Here is a 20235-nt window from a genome sequence, read left to right on the forward strand (position 1 = left end):
GGGCCGCTGCCACTTCCAAAGTTCACCCCGAATTTAGCAGGCATGAGGATGAATGTGATGGCACCAAATGCTAATATCGAAAGCAACACATGTTTGAGGACTGGCTCTTTGTGACCTGTTTTGTCTGTTCTTTGCCTCATCTGGTCCCCTGAATAGCGGTCACAATGCTTGAATGAAGTACTATGTGCCATTCATTCTTATTTCATCTCCTCTCTCAATAGATAGGTAGAATTTATATTTATAAATATATACATTTAAGTGTATACTTTTTTTAGCAGGGGGGAGTCCTAGATTCATTTTCCTAGGAAAACTCATACTAGCCCAATCTTTCTCAACTTGTACAGTGTGACTGTATTTATATGTAATATATATTTATAAACATATAAACACTTATATGTTTATAAATATATATCACATATAAATATACACTATATAAATAATATGTAAAATATATTTATAAACACAAATTATATATAATATGTAGGTAAATATATATTATATTATATAAAATATAATAAATAGTAAATATTATAATTTTATAATTTATAATAAATAATGATTTAATAATAATAATTTTATAATTTATAATATATTATAATTATAATATAATAAATAATAAAATATTATTATAAATATAAACAAATATAAATATATTTATAAATATATATATTATATGTATACTAATGTATATGGTCAGACTGCACAAGTCAAGAAGCATTGGACTAGAATGAGTCTTCCTAAGAAAATGGGTCCAGGACTTCCCCACCAAACAAAATGGGGGAAAAGAGTGGAAGAATAAATCAACAGTGTGCTTCAGGGCAGTGTTTGCAAGCCAGTCTTCTTGGAACAGCTACCCCTCATTACCCCTGGGCAGGAGCTGCAGTTGGGGGAGGACGGGGCTTCAAGGGGCTGCAGACCCTCTTTCTCTAAAGAGTAAGTACCCTCTTAGTCCAGGGGAGAAGTTAGGACCGTGGGGCACAGCGGGAGGAACAGGGCTGTGGAGCCTACTTACTAGCTAGGGGCTTCTCTGACTCCACTTTCCCATCCGTGGAATAGGGGTACTCATGGTTACGTCAAATGGACGTTGTAAAGATTAGATTTAATATCCAGTGCCTGGCACAAGTGCTCATGTGGTTTTCCCAGACATGAGCTATGTGCCCTATATCTTCTGTTTCTCTGTCTAGACCCAACCTTTGCCCTTCTCCATCCTAGCTTATCTCTTGGGTGCTTGATCTGTGTGTATTACTTCGACAGGCTCCCTTGCTCTCAGGCAGCAGGTGAGAGGAAGAGGAGAGGGAAGTTGCAGTATTGAGTAAGCCCCGTATGTCCCCCCACACACAACTCTCTCTCTCACTTTTGGCAATGGAGACCTCCCTCTTTCCTTGTCTCTTCAGGCCTGGGGGAATAAGATTTCCCTGGCTTTAGTGGCCCTGGGCACTGCAGTGTCTTCAGTGGTTTCCAGCCTCTTTGCTCAGACATGTGTTAATTGTTCCTTTATTAAGCTTTCCTTGCTCATCCAGGACCTCAGTGCCATCCATTTCCTGCCCAGAATCAGACCAATACATCCTAATACCATGGTGTTTATGCTGGGGAGAGTAGTAAACCTATAAGCACGTTCTCGGTTGCAAACCCTCACTTCATGACCACTCGCAGAAAGACAGCCTCTGAAAACCTGTTGTTCTCTTTTCTTGAACCTTAACGAACTGAATGATTTCTAGCGGGAGAATTATCTTTGCGAAGAACAACACTGGGGGTTGCTTTGTTTCTCTAGGGTCAGAGTAGGAAACGGTATGGGTACAGGGAGGTAATAAAATGGTTGAAAGTAATGAGGGTGCCCACCCAATCTGGCACATGACCTACTGTTAACATTAACTAATTAATGAGAGAACTAAGATGTTAATGCTAGAACAGAGGATTTGAGGAACACATATTTAAAACATTACTTAAGGGGCACCTGGGTGGCTCTGTTGGTTTAGCCTACAACTTCGGCTCAGGTCATGATCTCATGGTTTGTAGATTCAAGCCCCACGTCAGGCTCTGTGCTGACAGCTCAGAGCCTGGAGCCTGCTTCAGATTCTGTGTTTCCCTCTTTCTCTGCCCCTCCCCTGCTTGCCCTCTCTCTCTCTCTCTCTCTCTCAAAAATAAATAAACATTAAAAAAAGATTAAAACATTACTTAAGAAAATCATGAGGATGTAAACTTGTAAGTTAGAAATAAAACTGGTTAATGTCCTATAGGGCAATAAAACAGTAAACTTTCAGTTATTGTCTCTCTCTTTTTTTGCTAGTTTTATTGATATACAGTTGACATATAGCATTGTATAAGTTTAAAGTATATAACATAATCATTTGATGGATGTATATATTATGAAATGATCACCACAGTGTTTGGTTAATAGCCATCACCTCACAGAGTTACAATTTTTTTTCTTATGATGACAATTTTTAATGATTTAATATTCTACCAGGCCAAAAAACAAATTGGATTTCTACAAGATCAAAATGTACAAGTTACTGTGTAACTTTTAGTCTGGGCCCTCATCAATAGTCAATAATAAGTGAAACAAAGTTACCTTCTCCTAGAGTTAAATAATCTTGAACCGGCCTGTCACACTGTGCCCTGGAATGAGCTGATTGACTTCCAGACATCCTCTTCCTTTATTTCCAAGTTTGGGATAATTTGTCTTTAACAAGCGATGTGCTATTGACCTGTCTCACCCACAGCAGAGCGCCTGGCACAAAGTGCGTGCCCAGGAGGGTGTTTGTTGAGTGAATCCACGAAAAGAACAAACACCCGAACCATTTATAGAGAAGGGTTAGCCAGACTAAGCCAAGGGATCACAATCGCATGTTCTGCCAGCTTTCCAAATAGGGATCAAACAGTTTCCCTGGAGAACAGAACAGCAGTCCAAATAAGAACAATCTGTATGGGCAGGTGGGCAAGGGAGCCACTCCTGGTGGTGCACAGCTTTCTCTTCACCTCAGGCTGCATTTGGTCTATGATAGCTCTATAATTGTTTTATAGTGTCAGTAGGGGTTCCCTAGTAAATGGGCATTGCTAGTTTCTGGCAGCCCACGGAGCTGTACAGGTGCATCATGAAAGTGCAAGGGGAGAATTGTTAAATCTCAAGTTGAATCTTTGAAAAACTGGCAATAGAGCTGTTAACAAAGCAGCACATGTAATTGACGGAATCAGTAGGCAGAGGGTGGTTTTCCGACAGATTTTAGCCAGCTTTGAGTTAGCAGGTGGAGAAGCGAAGGTGTTCTAATAATTGAAATCGTAGTTACATTTTTATATATTTAGAACCATTGGATTTTTGTTTTATCTTCCCACCTTTAATTTGAAGCATTTGATACAATATTCTTTTTGCGTTGTTGGAAAATATTTTCTCCAGGACAAGTGTCTCTCAAGGACTCCATTGCTAGGATGTCAGAACTGGATAGATGGAGAAGTTCTTTGCAGTTCCCACCCCACTTCACCATGCCCATTTTACAGAAGAAATCACTGAGGCCCTGAATCTGTTAGCTTTTGCTATATAACAAATCACTCTGAATTCATTAGCTTAAACTGACAAACACTGATTATTTTTCACAATTCTATGGGTCGTCTTAGTGGCTTTTCTACTCTGGGTTGACTCAGCTAGGGCTGGATGGTCTTAGGATGGTCTCCATTTGAGTGGCTAGTCATTGGCTGGCTGCTTGTCTGGGGTGAATTATCTGTGTTCCACATGCCTCTCATCATCCAACAGATTAGCCCAGGCCTCTTCCACACAGTGGTCTTGGGATTACAAAGCACAACAAAAATAGAAAAGCCCCAATACATAAGTACTTTTCTCTGCTTTGGCCATTCATTGGCCAAAGTAAATCACGTGGCCAAACAGAATGATAGTGTTGGAAGCAGCTACCCAAGGCATGGATGTTTAGAGTATTTGTAGACATTTTTGCAAACCACAGACAAACAGGTACAGAAACCTGCCTAACTTTACAAAACTAGGTAGGGACAATGGTAGGACATAAAACCAGGCCTTATACCTCCTGGCCCAGGCACCTTCCACAATACCATGAGCCCTTTTCCAGGATTTCCAGGCCAAGGTCCAATTCCTTTAAAACCTATTCCTTTAAATAAATATTAAATTTATTTATATATAAATTTTTTTATATTTTTATATTTTATTTATACTTATTATATTTTATTTATATTATTTATAAATTTATTAAATTAAATAAATTTAAATTCCTTTAAAACCTATTTTAGAGGGGTTGCCTGGGTGGCTCAGTCGGTTAAGCATCTGACTTCAGCTCAGGTCATGATCTCGCGGTCTGTGGGTTTGAGCCCTGCATTGGGCTCTTTGCTGACAGCTCAGAGCCTGGAGCCTGCTTCAGATTCTGTGTCTCCCTCTCTCTCTGTTCCTTCCCCACCACTCATGCTCTATCTCTCTCTGTGTCTCAAAAATAAATAAACATTAAAAAAATTTTTTTAATTAATAAAATCTATTTTAGAGGTACTTGGAGCAGAGATTTGTGGTAGGTTTCAAGGAAGGATCTTGACTTTGAGTGTTGAGAGAAGTCCATCTTCGTGATTAAAATAATAAACTGGGCAAGGGTCTCCAGGGTTCACCCCCACGCCCAGGCCAGCCGCTGAACTCTGCCCTCCAATGCTCTTTAGTTCTGTCAACAGCAGAACACCAGCCTTGACCTGGGCCTTGGGAGCCTCCCCCCATTTCATGTGGGGAGACACTGAATCCCTGCAGAGATGTTAGCCTCCTGGGACTCCTTGTCCTGTTTGACACCAGCCCTCTCTTGTCAAGGGCTGGCTTAGATAGTTGGGCCATTTAGGCACATTAACAATTTGGTGCTTCTTCAAATTGGGTCCTGGAAGATGGGTCTTGGATAGTTGCCACTCTTTCTTTACTACAAATGGAGAAAGCACAACTTGAAAAACCCTCAGTAATCCAGACTCATTAAATATTTTGCTCAAAATTTGACATGGAGGGGAGGCTAAGTTCCAAGTGGCCCAAGGGCCCCCTGGTGGCCACCACTGGCCTGTTCTTTACAGCCTTGAGATTCAGACAGCCCTCTCAGCAGACAAAAACCTCCCCTGAGCTTACTCTTGAGGAGGGTTTGTCTCACACCAAAAGGGACTTACCAAAGTGTGCCTTCTAGGCAGGTCCACCATTCCCCCTGAGAAGGGTTTTGGAAAATACAATTTCTCCATCCCCTACATTTGCAGAGATGTTTTAGATGATGGGTGAAGGTTTTTTTTGTTTTGTTGTTTTGTTTTGTTTTGTTTTTTTGGCCAAATTGGCTTTCTCCCCTTGCTTCTTACATGTTTTCTTAGACTTGAAAGAAAAATTTGTATTTCATTTCTGTTCATTCTTTAGCTTAACAGGACATAAAGGAAATGGGCCCTGGATAGTTCCCACTCTGTTTTCTTTGCCAGCAGTGGAGAAAGCACAACTTGAAAAATCACCAATAACATGCACATTTTCAAGATCAAAGCTGTTTACAGAAGTATCTGAGACAAGCCAGTGGGGTGTTGACTTCCATTTTGTCAGCCAGCCCCCAGAGCCTTCAATTAAGAAAGAATCACAGGGGTGGGTGGCCCACAGTAGTGGCCCCTTCCCCATGGAGCCAGCTCCCTGCTCAAGTGCAGCCAGTTGACCATTCTTCATGTCTTCTAAAGCCTCGCCTGGGATCATAACCAGGGTCATTCCCAAGCCCTAAAATAAACATTCTTGTGATACATTCTGCCACTGTAACAAAAGATTCCTCAGCTATTAGTCAGGCTTTCAACAGAAGCCTCCATTCCCAACCAAGATGCAACACTCCTGCGTTCTTGAAACATGATGTGCCCATGTCACTAGTTCCCAGGGTTGTCTTCAAGCTTCCACAGCAAAGATGGAAGCATATCTCTAGCCATTTCCCCTCTGCCAGCAATTGGCATTTTCATGCTTGCTGTAAAATAAAGCTGTTGATATTCTCTCTGTTCCTGCTGGCTGAAGGTGTGTGATTGCCATCACACACTGAACAGAGAGAGAACAGAGGGTGGCCAGCCCTGTCCTCCATATATTCACCAGTGCAGGGTTCTCCCCATGGGTCCTGGTTACTTCTTTCCAGTAGTTCACAGGACAAGCCTCCATCACCCCCTGCTGCCATGGCTATAATGGTCTCTGTGCTTATCTTCCTGAGCCCTACGAGCAAGTGCAGCCCCCTGAGATAGCTGATTTTACTGCCTGAAACTCATTTGTTTATTCTGGTTTTCTCTTCCTAAAGCGCCTGCTCTCCGATCATGTGTAACGATAATCAGGGTGCCCTTTCATTCTTTCATCTCCCCAAACAGGGAAATTTTGCTCTTCCCTTTGAAATACCACCAGTGGCATTCTTGAACTTATTTTTAGATGCGTGGAAGTGTTCCAGACAAAAATCGATGCCTAGCACAGATAAAGCTCTGAGTGTGTTTATCGTGGGTAGAAGAAAAACGGAGTGTTTTAATGTGAAAGGAGAATGGCCATATGCCTGGGTGCAGCATGGCTTCCTTTAATCTGGAAAAAGGAAACAAGCATTGTCGATAATAATATGCAGATGTCCAGCCCCAAATGAGGACATATTGCTAATTAGCTGTATTGTTAGTATGTTTTAAGGAGAGAGGCTGCAGTGACATTAATTATAATCTCTGTTGTTTGTTGTTCAAAGTCTATGAGACCAAAAGCATTGCTAATAATATCTTCTTTAATATCTTCAATAGAAGATTCCTAGATTGTTTTTTTTTCTTTAGAATCCCACATAAAAGCCCCATTAGGGGTAATGAGGCCTGTAGCCTGAGCCTAATTAAAATGAAATCTAACTAGGCCCGTAGCCATCATTATCATCAACTAGTACTTATTGGGTGCCCCCTGAGCTCGTGGAATTGGAGGGTGTGGGCTTCGCGATTGCAGATATACTTGTTCATTGCCCTCCAGAAATTTGCCATCCCGTCTGCCTCCAAGAAGTCTGCCTGGTTGTGTTAATCTGGGAATAGTTACCACAGCCTTTTAAAAAATAAATAAATAATAAATAAATAAGGCACTAAAACTCTCTTAGCCAGCCACCAGTTTGTGCCTCTTCTGGAGGTTCTGGAAATGGCCGGATAAGCCCTTTTATTCACATACCAGCCTTTGGTGGATGTTTGCAGAATAGGGCAGGTGGCTATTTGCAGATTGGGACAATGATGCTTAGCATGCTTTTTCCAAAGATGGAACCACCGCTCATTTCCACACCTTGATTGCCTCCCCTTGAGCTTACCTATCCTCTATCCTCTCCAAAGAACCTCTCCCTCTACCTGTGCCAAATGTCCAGCTGGAAACTCTAAACATTGTGACCACTTTGACCTTGATGTGGCTGTGGCAACCCACCTTGGTCACAAGGATGGCCAGAATGAGCAGCTCTGGCCAGGCAGTGGCTGGAAACAGTGGTTGGGCCAGTGATGTCCTGGGAAGAAAGGACACAAATGAGAAAGTGTCTGGGCTTAGCATCTTAGAAACTGTCCCCAATCTACCGATGAGAGACTTTTTTCTTCTCTGTTCATCTTTCCCAGGGGCACTGAGGATCATCTGCTAAGAGCAGGGAGGAGGGAGGAGATCCCAGAACCACATAGCTTTAGAAGCCTCCAAATGACCCAGAAAATGCCACCAGGGAAGCGGTGGCCTGGTGGAAAAGTCACAACATGACCTGAGCCGAAGTCAGATGCTCAACCGACTGAGCCACCCAGGCGCCCCAGAGAGGACACTATTAACCACTAAAAGCTTCCTCATTTTCTGCCACATCAAAGTATCCCAAACTCACCTATACTTCCTGGCCCAAACTCTGGAATCAGCCATTTGCCCAAGGAGCTCTGGTTTCTTTTATTGAGGACAAACTCCTTAAAATTTAATGATAGGACTTTAGGACAAATTGAAGGAAATATTACATTACACAGTGAGTAATACGTTTGAGAAATTTAATATATAGATGCTGAGACAATGAGCAGATTCTATAAATGTGTGGAGACAGGTACGGATGGCAGATTTGGAATAGGCTATTAGGAAAGTTAGCTGGTATCAGTAGCCTGGCTGCCACTGTGAAGTTCACCATGATGACTCACTAAATGCCCTGTCAGTACCTCTATCAGCTGGGGATGGTGTTCAGTTGCACAGAACAGAGTGCCCAACTTCGAGTCACTTAACTGAACTGGGCTATTCCCTTCTCATTGGTAGTCACAGCTCTAAAATTAGAGTCACAACAGGGAACGTTGTTACTGGTGCTGCAGCATTGTCAATGTCAACATTAATGCTCGTGGTAGTGGTAAAAGAAGTTCAGAGGCCACCAATCCAGGACTGGTATGATGGCTCTACCATGCCTTCAGGGACCCAGGCTCCCCTATCTTTCCATTCAGCCACCTTTATTATTTTTTTTAATATAATTTATTGTCAAATTGGCTAGCATACAGTGTATACAGTGTAGTCTTGGTTTTGGGGGGTAGATTCCTGTGGTTCATCGCTCACATATAACACCCAGTGCTCATCCCAACGAGTGCCCTCATCAATGCCCATCACCCATTTTCCCCTCTCCCCCACCTCCTATCAACCCTCAGTTTGTTCTCTGTATCCAAGAATCTCTTGTGGTTTGCCTTCCTCCTTCTCTGTTTATAACTATTTTTTCCCCTTCCCTTCCACCATGGTCTTCTGTTAAGTTTCTCAAGTTCCACATGTGAGTGAAAACATATGATATCTGTCTTCTCCAACTGACTTATTTCACTTAGCATACTACCTTCCAGTTCCATCTACATTGCTGCAAATGGCATGATCTCATTCTTCCTCATTGCCAAGTAGTGTTCCATTGTATATATAAACCACATCTTCTTTATCCATTCATCCTTGATGGACATTTAGGCTCTTTTCATAACTTGGCTATTGTTGAAAGCCCATTCAGCCACCTTTAGAGACTAGCCTTCGACTTCATGCCTGCCAGCAGCCTCATTTTACTCAAAGCACTTGTGTCCACATTCAAGGCAAGAGAAAGGAGAAGAGAGAAAAGCAAATGGTAAACTGACTGCCTCCCACTCAGCAGTCTCATCCAGCACCTTCCACTGACACCTCATTGGGTAGAACTGTATCACACAGTTACTTCTAGCGGTTTCTGGGAAATGTAGTTTTATCCAGGAACATTGCCGCCTGAAACAAATACTGAAAAAACCCATATATTTATAGATATAAATACAGATATAGACACATATATAGATACATATATAGATATAGATATAGATGATATAGATATAGGTAGATAGAATTAGGCAAATTGCAATATTTGCCACAATACTGCTCTCTGAGGCAAAATACATGGCTCCCATTTTATTATTTTATCAGTGTTAACATTTTATGATTACTTTGTTTTCTATTTTAGGTAAGAATCGTTATAAAATAACAGAGGGACAGGAGCTATGCACAAAGATGAGGAATGTCAAGCAGAAGCTATATAATTTGGCCGCTATAGATCACCTGCCTCAGCTGTTGAACAGTGAATGTGTATGAACCATATAATAGCATTAGTTCTTCTGTTCCTCTTTTTATTGGTAATCCCAGCTCTTAAATTACAGTTTCAGAGAGAACAATGCTATTGGAGCAGCAACACTGATTGAAGATCAGCTCAAAGACACATTGTGGGTAAAGAAATATTTTCTCAAACTAAGCAGACCTCTTCATGTCATGTGAGTTTAGGCAAAATGAATCCCGCAGCACCTTGGAAAGTATGGTGACATTTTCCTTTCTCAGTTCCTGGACTTTCCCAAGCTAATACCTTCACAAAAAGGTGTTTGCTTTTCTGAGTAAAACAAACTATTTAACATCTTTATTTTGAGATCCACCCTTCCTGAGAATCTTCACTTTGCTAGAATAACTTAAGGGGACACTCAGTGGGTGAGCTCATTGTTATAGATGGAGTGATGGCCATCAACCCAGACCTCTGGTGGAGACTCTGCAAGGAAGATGTGCAGTGTGCTCCTAAGACAAGAGGAAGAAAAGGCTTTCTCCTACACTGCTGGCAGATCCTGTCTGCTGCCTCCCACCCCAGATGCAAAAATCTAGATTTCCAAAATAATGGCTACTCCCAAATCTTGTTATTGATTGAATAGAGTGGAGTTTCATTTTATAGGAGGTGTTGTAAGACAACCTTCCCCAGGGCTTCCAGTTTCTGGAAATTTGGGAGCTTGCCCATTGCAGGGAGCCAAGGTTTCCAGTTAAATATGTTTTGATAAAGACACAAGGATAATTCAGATATTCAGAGATTGTGATTGGTGTTTCTTTATTACTTACAATCTTCCAAATGCTTTACAAACACTGAACTTGTTTGGGGGGTGGGCAGGGGGATCAAGAAAAGATGGAGAAATGCCACAATTGTGTGCAGAACTCAAGCCAAAACATACTCTAGCCCCAATCTATTCCCGGCAGAGGAGCTTGTGGCCTGAGCTGGCCAGCCGATTGCCCTAACTCTAAACTTCTCTTTTTTTCTCATGTGTAGACAACAACCCAACTGAGTTGTCTTAACCATCCTGCTGGGACAGCATGGGACTGTTTTACATGGAGGATCATTGAGCCATAGAATGTTTAATGGGTTTCTTGGTTCGTGGCTAAACCAGGATCACTCTGTGGTGGTGTATCTCCTACCAAGAAAATTCCAGACTCAGAGCAAGAAACCATTCAGATTCAGTCCTTGGTTTTTCAGCCGTCTAAGCAAAATGCCAAACAGCCTTTCCTATCTCTTCCTCTAAAATGTGAGTTTTAGGAGTAGAAAGTGTACTTCATCACAGAGTTAAGGAACGAGAGCTCCATTTTTAACCCAGTTAAGCAGTATGTCCCAGTAACTGCAACGAAGTTAGGGCTAGATTCTCAAGTGATTCCGGAAGCAATTGGCAAGCAAATCTTGGTCCCCTCTGAGACTTATACTCACAAATCCGCTGCAAGAAATTCACCATAAGAATCCAACTGTGTTCCCTAACAGTGTTGCAGAAGTTTTAGGGTTGGGGATCCCGGAAGAAGAGCAAGGGAACAATGATAGAGAACTCATATTGAGGGAAGACTTAGCATGCTTCTCTCTCTCTCTCTCTCTCTCTCTCTCTCTCTCTCTCTCTTTCTGTCTGTCTCTCTCTCTCTCTCCCTCTCCCCTCTTCCCTCCCTTCCCCTCCCCTCCCCCACCCCCTCTCTCCATGTGCTGGGCTCAGTCTCAGCATAATACATTTGGCCCTCATTGCACTGAGCAATGCTGGGGTATGCCAGGGCAACTCCCTTTGCAAGGATGTGCCAGGAGACAAAAACCATGGCAGAGAGGTGGCTGGAAAGGTGAACAAAGACACAGCCCTTGGCCACATTTCTTGAGCAAAAAGGGAGGGCAAGCAAAAACATGATGAGGAGCAGTCAGCTTCCCCGCTCTGTAACTCTATAACTGCAGGTTTTAAGGAGACAGAAGACAGGCTGTCTCAGAATTGCACTTGGCCTCTTGGAACATTGACAAAGGTGGCCCCTGCACCAGCAAGTTTATTCCTCAGACCCATTCCTGTTTAAAGAGATACAGGAAAAATCCATTCCCTCAGGTTAGCTCTCTAAGAAGATATTTATCTGCTGCATGTGTTCCATCCCCTGGCCATTCTTGACCTTTGGTACTCAGAGTCAGGAGTGTTTTGATACCAGATGTAACCCTTTGGCTGGGTCAAAGGCACTGCGGTGGGGGCAGGGAGTGCGTGTGGAGACAGTGTGCTGGAATATACACTCCAAAACCCCAGAACATGCCCAAGAATAACAAAAGCATTAACCACTGACCCAAACGCTGGTGAAATTCTATCTCTACATCTCCCTTCACCAGTAAACATGAAAATGCCATCCCTGACGGGACGGAGGAAACCTCCAGTGAGAAGTCCAGGGAGAATGAGAGGAGAAGAAGGGCTGGTTTAGGAAAGAAGCCCAACAACTTTTACACCCTTCAATCACTAGAAAAATTTCCCCCAAAAGACAACTAAATAGAGACATTTTTTTACTAGCTGAGAGAAACAACAGACTTGCACTTTTCTTTGCAGAATAAAGGCATTAAATTTCAAAATGCCTTCTTGTCACTTTTCTTTTTCTATCCCTGTCTCTTCCTCCTCATCGCATGCCATCTTCCCTCCCTCACTCCATACCAGCCTCATTGGCCTTCTTTCTGTCTCTCACATGGGCCAAGTTCATCCCCAGCTCAGGACTGTCTTACTGTTTCCTCTTTGAGAATGTTCCTTCCCCAGATTGTTGCAGGTGTTCAAGTCTCACCTTCCCAAGGAGGTTTTCTTCAGAAACCCATCGAATGTTGTCCCTGGCCACTATCATGTTCTTCTTCCTTCTTACCAGTCACCACCCTCTGATCTGATCTGTCATAGTAGTTGTACACATTAAAAGAATAGGGCCTATGTCTTGTTCATGGCTCTATCTCCTGTGCCTAGCATGTGGTTGACACTTGTTGACTGGATGGATGGATACATGGTTGCATGGATGGATAGGATGGGGAAACGCATAGGTGGATGGGTGGAGAGATGGATCGATGGATGGATCAATGGATGGATATATTCAATGATTTGACTCAAGTATTTTATCCAGTTTGGTCGGATCTTTTGTTGCATGGCCTGCACGGATGAAATGAGCTCTGGACACTGGGGCTATAACTAATTCCAGAGTGGTTAATTAATTGAAGCTGTGAGAAAGAAACCATAATTTGATTGCAGTTCTGAATGAATACCTCTTCTCCTTCAAAATAGCACTTTTGTGTTGATGTGCTTTAATGGAATATATAGTCCATAACTCATTAGCCCTCAGAAAATTCCCAGGTAGCAGCCTGGGAAATGTTTCTTGATGATTTGGCGTTTTGAAGATGTAGTAAATAAACCAGGGGGAATGAAAATGAGTTGGAAATGCCATCCTGGTTTAATTCCAGCCACTGGAATTGTCTTTGCTCCGGAACTTAATGGACTGTTAAGGCTGGTATTTTTAAATCATGTGCCTCATATTCATTTATTCATTTGCTTGTCTGTTTGTTTTAGAATAACCTCCACGTGGAAACTGACTCTACATCAGAAACCAGCTTTTCTCTCTCCAAAGAAGCACCAGGGGAGCATCTGGACCACCAGGCTGCACACCAACCCTTCCCCAGACAGCGATTCCGGCAAGACGCTGGGCACCCTTCCCTACAAAGAGATGGCCCCAGATCCTTTCTCCTTGATCTACCAAACTTTCCAGATCTTTCCAAAGCTGATATAAATGGGCAGAATCCAAATATCCAGGTAATGCTAGAGGGTTGAAAGGTGGAAGAAAATGAAACAATCTGTCTCTTTGTGTCCTGACCTGATTCCAAAGCAACCACTGCCTTACCTCATTTTCCTCTTTAACCCCTAATGAATCCTATTTACGATCATTTTATCTCTATGAGAACAGTGTTGTATTTCATCTGTGTAACACCCTTGATTGTGAGAGGAACCATTATTTCATGAACCACTAAAAAAAAGAAAACACCAATGACTACAATACATCCTGATTTCAGAGCTGTTGAATTGTAAAAAAACAAAATAAGATGCCCTGAAATTGATGAAATATGGTAGCTCTAGAAAAGGGCCCATCTAACACGTGGTTGCACTAGACAAATCATAGTAGGGTTTCAAAGGTACTCAGGAAGGCCCTCTCACAAATGCCTCTTAGCTTGCCTTGGACACCAGCAACCCCCTCAGGAGGTGACAACACTTCAGTTGCTCTAAAATGTAAATGACTGATTTTAAAAAATGGATAAAAGAAAGGGAGGGGAGAACAGAAGTTCCTGGGAGAGAGATGAATCAGTACCGCTAAGATGGGATGGGAAGAAGCTGAAGAGAATGGCAGGTTAGGGAAAAGGGTACCTGGGATTAAAAATAACTCATCTACACTGAAATAAAATGCTTTACAAAGCAAATGTTGATATGATTTGACTCTTCCAACACTCTCATGAAGGAGCTGAAGCACACATCATTTTCCATTATCAATAATGCAACAGGTACTCAGTAAGTTCCTATTTGGTTTGCCCAAGGTCATATGTCTAGTAAACAGTGGTTGCAGCTCAAATGTAGACTCTTGGGCTCTCAGAAGTACTCACCCTACAAATCCATGTTTCATAGACAAACTCCTAATTTTGAATTTTGCTTGTAATTCCTTCTGTGTCTTCCCAAAGACAGTAGCCATGATAACCAAGGAAGGCTCACCCACCCTGGCAACCTAATGCCTGTTGTAGCTCCTGTCCTCATTTGCCTGCTTCCATACTTTTAAGCTTTGTTCTCAATTCTTTTCATTTGGGGGAAGGGCAGCATTTTTGTATTCTTCCTATCTGCTTCAAATTCCAATTAGCTTACATGGCAGAAAGTTCCTGAACTTGACCTCATAGCTATTGATCCTTAATTAACTAACATTCTGTGCATGACACCACTTTAGATCAGATTTCCTTGGTCAGAGTTGTTTTGCTCATTATACCAGTGTCATAGTGGCTAAGAAATGTCACGGAGAATACACCTCCGTTAGAATGTTGACCAGCCCCTACTGTGTATAAAGTGCTGTGTTAGGTTATGGGAAATTAAGAAATGTAAGACCTTCTCCCTCCAGGAAATGACATGCATATGAAGGTCGCAGCTACCACTTAAGACAGTGCCAAAGGGATCATGCAGACAGAGGCGAGAGAGAAAAAAAATGCTATGTTCCATTGTGAACAGGTCTGCATAGATGGGAAGAAATGGGGCAGGATAATGTTGAGGGTCTAGAAGTGAACAATGCTCTGGAGGTAATTCTTTGACAACTCATACACAGAAATCACATCATGCACCTCTTAACATTTCTAATGAGTCAATGAGTCTTCTATTGTTCTAATTGATTAATTAGAAAAACAGGCCTTTTGCTCCACTCCTCTCTCTCTAGGAAGTGGCTGCATGGCTCTCTGCTAAAGAACAGAGGATCTTCTTGAGGGAGGTGCAGATTGGCAAAAAAGGTGCAGACATCTCCTTACTGTTGCTCGACAGTGCTCCCCATCAGGCCTTCCTCTACAGGAAGTGATTTCTTCCTTTTTTATAGAATTTATGGTTTCAGGACCAGACTACCTTCACTCCAGGGGAGCTTAGGCCATGCTCCAAACAATTTTAGGTTTGTTGTGGCTCACCTTTTTATTCCCCCAGAGGTGGGAAATGTAGTATAGGGCTTAATGCTGAGGATTGAGCTATTAATGTAATAGATTTAAGAGTTTCTTAGGTGAAGCTACAAGAAAAGACCCAGATGCAGGCGAACTGAAGGCTACAGGGAGAGCGTCCTCTCACTGGAAGGTTACTAAGTGCATGGGGCTCTACCTAAGAACCAAATTTGGGGCAACACTTTCAAGTTCCCCCCTCCTTCTCTCCCAGATAAATCTATCAGTCTGGAAATCCCCAGACCTCACTTGGGCCTTTTTAAAACATGAACCTAAATGTCAGGGAAGAATAGTGGTTGAGATCCTTAGACCTGGGAAACCCAGATTACTTTTTCAAAAAGAAGGACAGGGCAACCGCGAAGTGCATGACGGATCTGTGCATGAGGTCAATAGAACACCCAAGGTTACAGTTCATTTTAAATCACCCTCAACTGTGTTGTTTGGCTGGATGGGAAGGAGAGAATGCTCTGGAACAGTTCCACTTAGCTTCCTGAGGTGAGGGGCTGCTGGAGTTGGTGGATGTGGAGAGAACTAGAATGAACCAAGGAGCAAAGAATAAATGGAGGTGAGTTATGAAAAGGCCAAACACCAGATTCTGGCAAAGCTTCTGGCATTCATTAAATGCAGCTTCCCTGTGCACTGTCAGAAAGGAATCACAGCAGAGATGGAAATTATTTGTTCTTGTGTCCTCTCAGACCCCAAGCCACCTGTTTACATAGACTTACAACAGGTGGAAAGAAACAATCAGTGCTTTGTTTTCACTCTGTCTTACCACCACCCCAGCTCAAGAACAAAAAGTTCTCCTCCAGGTGCTGCTTCTGAAAGGGATGCTTTAGAGCACAGAGTGGAAAGAGGCTAGGGCTGCTTTTTCAGGACCTCATACCTTTCTGAGTTGCCCTTTGGACAGCAAAGATCACCGTAACTCCCAAGAACATAGGTCTCCCCAAAGCTGCAAATATCAGGGTTATGGGCAGAATGAATTAAAAATTTAATGGTACCCTAGCCCAGATACTTGTAGAGTCCAAAGCCCATGAAGATTAAGCTACTACCACTTTTCTGTCCACTGCCTGAATGGGCCACTCCACTTCTGCTTTGTGCAATCCCCGTGTCTGTTAGCCTTCCTCAGGCAGTAGAAAGGGGTGAGCAGCCTATGTTTTGTTGATCTGATGACCTGTTGGCCTGACAGAAAAGAAAATTGAGCCGTGTTTCTGGCCTCTTCTTTCTGGAAGACCACAAGGGTCACTCAGAAAGATTTCGAAGAGAGAACGAAGCAGCTGCCATCCCTGAGCGCCCCATCCTAGGTCTGCGTGTGAGTACACTAGCACGCATGCTCACACACACTCTCACACACACAGACACACACAGTGCCATCCCCTACAGCCCCATGCACCACTGCACTTGAGTAAACCAGTGCCCTGGTGGTCCTTTAAAAATGAGGTGCTTTCTAAAAGGGGGTGATGGTTTCTGTGCTGGCAGCCCTTGCCCCTTCCTTAGAGCACTGCCCTTTTGTTGAAATGCACTGGTTTGACACGAGGCGGTTCAGCCAACCAGACAGCCCCACTGATCACCCAGGCCGTCAAAGCATTTTGTCTCTCTGGGGAGGAGAGTGAAGAAGGTGAAGGGCGCATCAGTGGGTCAGCTTCCACTGCTAGGGCCCCTGGCCTTGTCTTCCCCCCTCCCCTGGCAACCTGCCCTTCACCCCCACACCTAGCTGTCCTGCTCTGAAGCCGGGAAGCTGAACAGGAATTTGATACCCCTCTCTCTGAACAGCCCCCCCCCCCCCCCACCAATCCATCCAGTGTCTGGAAGAGTTTCCCACGCTCCAGGACTAGGGTCTGCTGTCCCTCTTGCCAAATAGCCCACACCTTTGCAAAGTGATATTGCTGAGCCTGTGCAAGCCTGTCACATCCCTCTTGGACCTCTTAACTTTTAGGAAGGGAAATCCTTTTAAAAGCCTGGATTTTTGGAGCTTTTTTCACCCCACCTCCACCCCACCCCTCCAAGCCAGGTGGGACTGGTTTAGGGCTGTGGAAGTGAGTGGGAAAAAGAAAAGACAACAATGTACGAATTAGAAAGAAAGAGCCTCAAACTCCTGAACACAATCTCCATATTAAATTTGAAACAATTCTAGAAGTTGGGTTTTGTTAAAAATAAATAAATAAATCATTCAGAAAGAAAGGAAATTCCCCCAGGACAAGTTAGACTTGAACTTTAGTATTGTTGGCTGGGTTTTTTGGTCTGCAGCTGATGGTCAGATAGCAAAGACAAAAGTCTCTAAAATAAACTCATTACTAGTCTTACTGCATCACTTCATTACCATAGTAGCTATTCACAAACAAATACTTCTCTTTTCTGGATCAAGCCGAAATTAGTATTAGTTTCAACCAATATACTTATTTCTTTTTTCCAATTGAGGGAGACTTAAAATAGTCACCCAAAGTTCTTTTTTTTTTTTTTTTACTTGCACAGACTTATGTACATGGTCATAGGCCTCTTGAGTGCCACACGATACAACCAGATGAGTTGGGCAGGGCTACTACTTTTGATTTCCCCTCCTCCTTTTTCTCTAAAATACTTTTGAAATGGCAGGTCTGGCTGAGGAAGAAACAAGAAATTCTGTGCCCAAGACATGGGCCCACACAGCTATGTGGACAAGCCTATATTGTTAAGATTCTCATGGGAGCATGTTGTCCAGAGCACTGAGCTGCATTGGATCAGGCATCACACTTGAATCTACCAGGCTTGGTCTCTGTGGTTTCATGCAGGTGACTTGACCTCTCTATGCCTCAGTGTCCTTATCTATAAAATGAGGGTGATAATATTACCCATGAGTACCTCTGTAGTACAATACTGAACAAAAGAAAGTTTGTTGTGGGAATTAAATGAGATCATCCACATGAAGCACTTAACACAGAGACAGGTATATGGTAAGTGTCCCCAAATGGGTAGATTCAGGTTGGTGATGATAGTGGATTAAGATGACAGAGGAAACATGTATAAAATAACTGGGAATCAGGGGCATCTGGGTGGCTCTGTTGGTTAAGTCTGGCTCTTGATTTCAGCCCAGGTCATGATTTCACAGTTTGTGAGATCGAGCCCCACATAGGGCTCTGCACTGACAGCACAGATTCTGCTTGGGTTTCTCTCTCTCCCTCTCTTTCTTCCCCTCCCCCACTTGCATTTTCTCTCTCTCTCTCTCTCTCTCTCTGAAAATAAATAGATAAACTTAAAAAAAAAATAACTGGGAATCATAAGAACTAGTTTTGAGACCAGCTCTGCACGTTGCTGTTCCCCTCAGGAACTTGAATTCTCCAATCCAGTTTCTGTGCCTGAAATTCAGATCTAACTAGTGAAGAACAAGCAATAATGTTTGGGCAAGCACACTGCAAACCTCAAAGTACTAACCACAGTTACTGGTAACCGCTGGGTTACTATAGTTGTGTTTTGGATCATCGGTGAGCCTGAGAGGCAGAGATTATATACTTCCTTAGTCCATTTTGTGTTCTTTCTGCTGCATTTGTCATGGAAGGAGGGAGAGCGTAATCTGGGACCTAACTCTTCACTGGAGATTATTTCCTTGTCTGGATGCTCTGTGCTCTTCAGGAAATCACTTCACCATACAGGGTTCATTTTCCTGTCTGGGAAATACCAACCCACACCTGCCTAATCACCAGAGGTCTCCAGGCCTAGAGGACTGAGTTAAAAGATTCTAGAAGATTCCCCCAAGTTGAGAGGTCAAAGCTTATGTATTCACAGAGTCATTAGTTTATTAACCAATAGACTGAGAAATGTGTTAGTTTCTCTATGAAAAGTGCTTTTCAGAGCAAGTTACTGTAAAGAGTTTGTTTCTAACAAATAACTATCAAGAGAAGGAAAGAAGCTGGTAGCACTTCATAGGATCTTATCCTCACTTCCCAATTTTGGACAGAATTCCCCAAATCGACACTTATTTCGGACTTTTTTTTTTTTTTTTTTTTGGAGCTGACAAGTTCCTGCCAGAAGTTGGACTTGGGTCTTTTAAAAGAGTTCTCTTTCTTGTACTGTCTTGATTCATGGTGTGGAAAAGTCCAGAAAAAATAAATATACTAAAGCACATCAATTATGCATATTAAAGAACAGAAAAGATAGTAAGGTCTAGCATCTTTTTTGGCTTGGAAATCTATACTCCCACATCTTCAGCCTGTCACATTGATTATTGTTTAAGGCATCTTTATCCACACATTCTTTGATGCTGAAGAACATGTAAATAAGAATGAGAGCAACAGGAAATATAAAACTAATCTCTGCCATCCAAGAAGCCACTGATCATGCTCATTAAGTTTCTTTAATTGGATGCCTATAAAATTTCAGGTTCAAGATTAGATTTCTTCTTCTGATATCAGTATGAGATTTCCACATTATTAACCGCAGGGAAGGGTGGGTTTAAGATTTATGTGTGTTTTTGTTTTTTTTTGTTTGTTTTGTTTTGTTTTTAATTCAGTTGGGGCTGTGGCCAGAAACTAAAGGGGAAAAAGAAACCTCTAAGCTGTTAAGATTCAGTCATCGATATGGTTTTTGGAGTAAATTCGTATTTTGCTACTTATTGCCTGGCCAGGCAACAAATCTATTTTGTTTGGACCTGAGCAACAGTTTGGGGGGAAAAATCGTATTGACGGTAATAGCTTAAAACATGAAATTGTTTTTATTCCCAGCTTGGAGAAATTGCAGGGCACGTCTGCTTAGGCAATCCCTTCGACTCCAGTCTGAATACAAATGGAATACCAAAACCGTTGGGCACGTTCCCCCTTATCTTCTACCCAGAGACTGATTTCATTACCATAATTGCAGGCTTGCCTGGCTCTTGGCAGCTTCTCCCCTCTGAGACCTTAATAGCCTTACAGATGATTGTTGCGGCTCAGTCGTTCAGTCTATAAGCAGAGGGGAACAAGACTGCAGAAGAGAAAGGTTATGTCTCTGAAGGCTCAGCATTGCCCTGTCACTACCTGGCTCAGTTCTGCACCACCCAGCTGTGCATTCC

At 42.6% G+C, this 20235-nt stretch overlaps 1 protein-coding gene across 3 annotated transcripts in view; it reads left to right on the top strand.

Moving 5' to 3' along the window:
- Window positions 1-20235, top strand: part of ISM1 (isthmin 1) — a 74737-nt gene that overhangs the window by 31251 nt on the left and 23251 nt on the right. For all 3 annotated transcript variants that reach the window (XM_027069561.2, XM_027069560.2, XM_053200257.1), the window contains exon 2: window positions 13069-13308. In XM_027069561.2, coding sequence (XP_026925362.1) covers window positions 13069-13308 — 240 coding nt within the window. The remainder of the gene's footprint in view (window positions 1-13068; window positions 13309-20235) is intronic.

Source organism: Acinonyx jubatus, chromosome A3 (assembly GCF_027475565.1).
Source record: "Acinonyx jubatus isolate Ajub_Pintada_27869175 chromosome A3, VMU_Ajub_asm_v1.0, whole genome shotgun sequence".
NCBI classification, from domain to species: Eukaryota; Metazoa; Chordata; class Mammalia; order Carnivora; family Felidae; genus Acinonyx; species Acinonyx jubatus.